This window comes from Pteropus vampyrus, unplaced genomic scaffold (genome assembly GCF_000151845.1).
Source record: "Pteropus vampyrus isolate Shadow unplaced genomic scaffold, Pvam_2.0 Scaffold140, whole genome shotgun sequence".
NCBI classification, from domain to species: Eukaryota; Metazoa; Chordata; class Mammalia; order Chiroptera; family Pteropodidae; genus Pteropus; species Pteropus vampyrus.
This window is the reverse complement of record NW_011888921.1, coordinates 5438220-5444904: the sequence shown is the minus strand read 5'-3', so window position 1 is coordinate 5444904 and position 6685 is coordinate 5438220. Positions and strand designations below refer to the sequence as shown.

The 6685-nt window shown below is 53.4% G+C and overlaps 1 protein-coding gene across 1 annotated transcript in view; it reads left to right on the top strand.

The window, feature by feature from the left end:
- Nucleotides 1-6685, top strand: part of FAIM2 (Fas apoptotic inhibitory molecule 2) — a 22397-nt gene that overhangs the window by 5902 nt on the left and 9810 nt on the right. Inside the window, exons 5-10 of the mRNA XM_011368348.1 lie at nt 1601-1651; nt 1991-2030; nt 2557-2594; nt 3132-3219; nt 3430-3525; nt 5217-5270. Of these exons, the coding sequence (XP_011366650.1) occupies nt 1601-1651; nt 1991-2030; nt 2557-2594; nt 3132-3219; nt 3430-3525; nt 5217-5270 (367 nt within the window). The remainder of the gene's footprint in view (nt 1-1600; nt 1652-1990; nt 2031-2556; nt 2595-3131; nt 3220-3429; nt 3526-5216; nt 5271-6685) is intronic.

Genomic DNA, 6685 nt, shown 5'->3' with positions numbered 1-6685 from the left:
GAGACCGAAAGAGAGCAGATGCTGGAGTGTTTCTCAACTGGGACAAGAGATTCTGCTGTTCCTCATGGAGCAGGACATTCAGCAGCCACGGCCCCAGGGTTAAGAATCCCTCAGTCACTGCGACAACAGTTCCACATCGTTCAAGAACCACTGAAGAATAGGAACGGGTAGAGATGGAGGGCTACTCCTCACCAAATCCAACAGGCTTGTCTCAACCCTACATTTCCTGTCCTTTTGCTTTTCATCCAGAAATATTTAAAGATTACCTAAACAGTGCCAGGCCCTGGGTTAGAAGGTAGGAATACAAATGAGTAGGTCATAGACTGGCCCTCCCAGATGTTACACCTAGGGGTCAGATGAGCAGGCCCATGAGGGGTGGGAGTGCAGCGTCCATTGAGGTATGTTCATGGTACACGGAGGAAGTCCCTCTAACCCAGGCCTCGGGCGTCCTTTGCCAGTTAGCCCTTTCTAGCAGGAGCAGAGTGTGAGGGTACAGTTGGACAAAGGGTGATGAGAGGGGAGAAGGGAGAGTAGAAAGGTGAAGTGTAGTGAGGGATGGGCAGAAGAGGTAGGCGGGGGTAGATCATGCAAGGTATTGCCAGGTTTTTGAGAATTTTAAACAGGAGTCCCATGATCGGATCAGTCTGCAGCTTGGAGGGTGGAAGGCAGGGCTGGAAGCAGGAGGACCAGAGAGAGAGAAGTGGCCTTATCTAAAGGGACGATAGTGGGAATGCAGAGAAGGAGACAGATCTGAGAGCTGCCTAGGTAGGAGGATCAACAGGTCCAGGTGATTAATTGGGCATGGCAGAGTGAAAGTCAAGGGTGATGCTGAGGCCTCTGGTTGGGCAACTTGGAGGGTACATGATGTCTTCTGCAATAAGGATGCAGGACCAGAGCAAGGAAGAAGGCGAGTTCGGGTCTAACCTGTTGAATCTGGCGTGTTTCTAAATTGTTTGATATTCAAGTCTTTGATTGAGAAGGAAAATCAAATGAGAAATATGGGTGTGAGTCGTGAGTGTTTGCCTGATAAAGGGAGTCCTGTGGATGAGTGAGCCTACCAGAGAGAGCATGAAGGGAGATTCGCCCCACATGATCCTAAGCATAGAAGGAAGGAAGCATATTTAAAGATACTCTGAAGGAGATTGAAGAGTGGCCAGGGAGGTAGGAGGGGACCCAAGAGCATATCATCGTGGAACCAGGGAAACAATGAAGAGATCAGATATTGTTGAAAAGTCAGTTAAGATATGGAATAAGTGTCAGTTAGACTCAACAAGTCATATTGATGTGGCATCATATTGTATGTGAGTTTTTTCTTGGAAGTAATGAGATAAGGTCCAGGGAAGCCACTTTAGATTGGGTGGTCAGCTGTCCTATGGCACCCAAATATTTCTAGAAGCAGGCTCATCCTGCTTCCCTTCCTCTCTTTTAGAATTGGATCACCACCCTGCCCATTGCTAAATTCTAGGATGACCGTAGCCTTACCCCAGCCCCAATCATCCTGCCTGGTTCCCTGTGGGAGTAGAGAGTGTGATGGGCAGGAGACTGGATGGAGAGGCCTCAGGGGGGACTAGCTGACTCACCATCCATGTGTCTTTCACAGTGCTGTATTCTTTGCGACCTACCTGACCCTGGCCTGCTGTTCTGGACCTAGGTATGATGATGGCTTGAGGAGCAACTTGTGGAAACATGAGCAAGATCTCAGGCATTCTGGTCCCAGTCCTGCCTACCACCAGTGTGCTGCGCACCCTTAAGAGGGCCCCACCCCTCTCTGGACTCCATCATGCAGGCCTGCCCCCTCCCTCCTTTACTTGACACTTCCGAGGTGGGAGGAGGGTGGACGTACAGATTGGGACACATGGAAATGTGGCTGAAGAAAGAACCTCCAAGAAGCGGGGGTGGGGTTGGGCAGACCCACTCCCTGCAGCAATGACCCAGCCTGTAGCTGCTGGCACCCCACATACTCCTCTGAACTCGGTGGCTTCCCTTGCAGGAGGCATTTCCCCTGGAACCTGATTCTCCTGACCATCTTTGTAAGTGATCTGAGGTGGTTGGGGAGAGATGCCAAGTGGGGATTGAAGGAGGAGGGAAGGAGGATGAGCTTGCAGTGCCAGGAAGTCTAGGCTGGGGATGTCTAATGTGAAGTCACTGGTATAGACAGGGGTATTTTAATCCCACTTCTTCCACAAAGATGTCCACCTTCTCCAATGGGCTTAGTCTTCCCTCTCCCATTCCATCCACAGTAACTTTCCACTGTGATTTTGTTTTTAAGAGCTTTGTATGCAGCATCCTAGAGCTATGAATAATGAAAAGTGGCTAGGGGTGGGTGGTCTTAGAAAAAGGAGCAGAGCAAGGCTGCAAAAGGAAGAAAGGTGTAGCCTGCACAAAGCCTGTCGAGACGCTTCTTCGCCAGGCCCAAGTCCTGGAAATAAGTTTGTGTGTGTGAGCAAAACAGACGTAAAGTTGAAGGGTATATGCAAGAGGTGGAGACCTAGGCTGGTCTCTGAAGGTATCTGGGCTCTAAAGTCAGTTCTGGAGCATTCCTGTTTTACCTTTCAGACCCTGTCCATGGCCTACCTCACTGGGATGTTGTCCAGGTAAAGAGAACAGGTGGTAAAGGAAGGGGCCATAGGTCAGGCTTGGTGCCAGGGACTAGCCACACCCTGAGAAGAGCTGCCCCTAAAAATCATCACTCCTGGGAGCATTTGAATGGGGGAGGGGATTCAGGGAGGCAGGAAACATTGGCCTAGAGCCCTCTCCCCATACACTGTGCTGGACAGTGTCTTTAGGACCTGGCCTAGTCGGTGGGATGGGGTGGGAGATGGAAGAGACCAAAGTGACTCCTGTCCGGCTGTAGCTTAAAATACCCCAGACTTGTGATCATGAAGTTCCCACCTCGGGCACCAGCACAAACCCCTCCCAACCCCACTCCCACTTCTCTAAGATCCTTCTAACAGGATTTCAAGGCTAACATGGTGGAAAGGGCAGGGCCCAAGAGAAAGGCCAGGGAAGCAGGGAGAGGAAGGGCCCTGGGAAAGGGTAGAGGGTTCCAGCAGAGAGAGTGGGCCTAGGAGGAGGACCAGGGGAGACCAGAAGTCCCGTTGGAAGCTGAGCCCTGGCCTGTGGTCCTGCAGTTACTACAACACCACATCTGTGCTGCTGTGCCTGGGCATCACCGCCCTCGTCTGCCTCTCTGTCACTGTCTTCAGCTTCCAGACCAAGGTCAGCTCTGGGACCTGTGGGCAGGGAGATGGGGTTAGGGGATCTAAGCTTAGAGCCCTGGCTGGTGAGAGGTAAAGGGGGTGAGTTGAGTGTGGGAAGGCCACTTGGGGGATTGGAGGGGAAAAGAACACTGGGTTCCAGGGCTGAGCACTAAATGTGGCTGCGGTGAAGGCCTCAGCCTGGTAGCTGACATCTGTCCCATCCTTGTAGTTTGACTTCACTTCCTGCCAGGGTGTGCTCTTTGTGCTGCTCATGACTCTCTTCTTCAGTGGACTTATCCTGGCCATCCTCCTGCCCTTCCAATATGTGAGTCTCGAGGGCTTCCAGGGGGCCCCATGGGGAGGGAGGGGGGCCTGCTGCCCCGAGGGTGCTGTTTCCTCCCACGCCCTCCAGGGAAGGCCCAGAGCCAAAGGCCCGCAGCCTGCCATCCTGTCCGGCCCCTCCTGGCACCTGCCCTGGTCTTGTTGGCAGTGTAAGCAAACCAACAAGGAGGCCTTTCTTGGCAGGCCCGGGCAGCTGCCTGCTTCACAAGCCACATCCGGCTTCACTTTTCCCGTCTTCTCCTCTCAAGGAGGAGGTGAGGCTGGGGGGTGGGGTATGCCACGGAGCATTTAAACCCCTGGCAAGGGAGGGAGCTGTGGAGCTCTGGAGCAATGTGGGGCCACCAGGCCCAGAGCGAGGGCCCTGAGGAAGGGCTTCCTGGAGCCCTTGGGGGATAAGCCAAGTTCAGAAGGCAGACTCTGGCCAGCCAAGCAGGTGAGGGTTGGGGCAGTGGGCCCTGAGCCTACCCCCACTCCACTGGAGCATCCATGGGGCCAGCCAAATCTCAGCTCTTTTACAAATGTCCAGCCTGCCCTGGGAAACCCACCCAGGACTGCTCAGGGCTCAGTGATCCATTCCAGGTGCTCAGGCCGCTGCAGATGGAGAAGGGGGCAGATTGAGGGCATCACAGGAGGGGCCTGAAGTTTAAATCCTGAGAACCCAAGAGATGAAGCTATTGGACCTCTGCTGGGGTCTCAGTGCTTATACCCACCCCGTGCTCCTTTTGGTGCATGGTTCCCACGGCCCCTTTTCTGCCAGGTTGGGAGCAGCAGTCCTCACCCCTCTTTCCCCCACCTGATCCTGCTGAGCCCTAGCCCCCAGGGCATTGGCTCCCAGTCCAGGACAGCAGGATTGATTCTGGCATTTCCTTGGCTCTTCCCTGGATCCTGTTGACGAAGGGAGGGGCCGGAGCTGGCCTGGGGCCCTCTGTGTATCTAGGATGGGGGTACAGGAAGGGGCCCCAGAGCTTCAAAGAACCCTTTATTGACCCAGCTCAGGCTGCTGGGATGCCTATATTTCCAGGAATCCTCTGGGGGAAGGCCCTATAGAGGGCACAACTGGTGTGGTACCTCTTATAGGGTTTCCACACACAGCTGGGTGACCTTGAGACCTGGGGGAACCTGAGATTGGGCAGAGATGCTGTTCCAGCCTCTGCAGGCGATCTCATTATGCATAGCTAGCAAGGATTCTAGATAGCTCCCACCACACCCCTGAGTTCAAGTCCTTGTCTCCTTCACCTCAGCCCCTTACCTGCACAGGCAGAGCCTATGAATTCCCCACAGAGGAACAGACAGACCCAGTACAGGCCAGGCAGGAGAGAGCAGCCTCAGGCCAGACCCAGGTTGGGAGGATGACAGAGCCCAACAGGATGAGTTACTCTTGTGCTACCTGAGCCTGGGGCTGCATGTGGAGGAAACAAACGCCAGGCATTTGGAGCACACCCCTGTCAGGCCCACCATGCTCACTGTTCTTCTGGAGTTCCCCTACCCACGCTGAGCACACAGATAATCAAGAGTTGGGGGCAGTGTGGGGTGGCTGGAAGCAGATGCCCAGGGGACAGAGGGTGACCCAGGGGACAGAAGGTTCCACAACCTCCAGTCTGTGGACTGAGCCCTCCTCCTTGCCTTGCCACCCCATCTTGCCATCTCTAAGCCCATTTTGTGTCTGCCCCACAGGTGCCCTGGCTCCACGCAGTGTACGCCGTGCTAGGAGCAGGCGTGTTTACATTGGTGAGTGTAGCTCCCTGGGGGCCTTGCCTTCTCAGCCTCTGATCATCTCCCCAGGCCCCTCCACCATCTCTGCCTCCCTCATAGTCCTCCTCCCTGAGGGCCAGGTGGGGCTGGTGCTAGGGTCAGGGAATTCTCTCTGGTCTCCAAGACAGACCAGCCCATCTGGCAGAGGGGGAAGGAAGGTTGTAACATCAGAACTGAAGCTTAAGCAGCTGGGAAGACATACCCCAGCTCCTGGCGAGAGCCAGTGCTGCTTGTGGGGGTGGGAGAATGAGGTATCCTGACCACGTGGACTAAGTTAGTTGTGGCTCTACTAGGGGTAATCTGGGAAGGCTTCTTGGAGCAAGGATTCCATGTACCCTGTGAGGGAGAGGCACCTAGATGGAGCTTGTTCTTGGATGTTCCCACAAAACTGAGAGTGTTGATGACAATGATTGTGATTCTGATAATAATAGCTAATATTTATTGAGCACTTGCTCTCCCTCCCTGGCAAGCTCTCCATGTGCACTTCATCCTCACCATAACTCTACAAAATAGGTTCTATTGTTATCAAATGAAGATGAGGAACCTGAATTTCAGAAGTGTTAAATAACTTGCCCAAGATTATCTAGCATCTTAGGAAGTGGTACGGCTCAATTAGGAACTGGACTGTCTGGCTTCAGAGCCCCATTCAGGGTCTGGGGCTAGGTGAGGAGGGGATTGGGGTGGCTGGAAGCAGATGCCCAGGGGACAGAAGGTAACCAAGGGCAGACATGTGCCTGGAGCAGCCCGACACAGACCCTTTGCTCAGATGGGCTCCAAACATGAATGTGATGGTGCTCCGGGATCCATCTAGGGATAAGCTCATATTGGTGACATCTCTTTGGGGTGAAGGGGTGGGGAGAATCCAAGGTAAAACTTACACTGCCAGCAGGAGCAGTGACCAGACTGTCCTCTCCCTCATTAGAATGTTCAGCTTAACTCAGTCTGGCCAGAGTTCTGGGCTTAGTCACAGGTTCCAGAGGCTTGTGGGTGACAAACTGGGGGAGCAGAGAAGGGAGAAATAGGGGATTAGACCTATGAGCAGAGGTTTGGAGGTTTTGGATGGAGCTCAAGCCAGGAATGGAGGTGTGGTAGGTTCATTCGTTCATTCCCACCGGTCTTTATTGAGCACCGACTATGTGTGATGGGCTTTGCTGTGTCCCCAGGAAGCCATGGTCAATAAGAACACAGTGCATGGCACATAATGGCACTCAGTAAATATTTGCGGAATGAGTAAATGACCTCTAGGCTCAGAACTTGAGGGCTGGAAGAGACTAAAAAGGGTTCTAGTGAAACTCCAAGCCCCTCCTTTTACAGATGAGGAAACTGAACCCTAAACAAGTTAAGTGATTTGTCCCACGTTTCCTGGCAATATAATGGCCTAGTAACTAAGT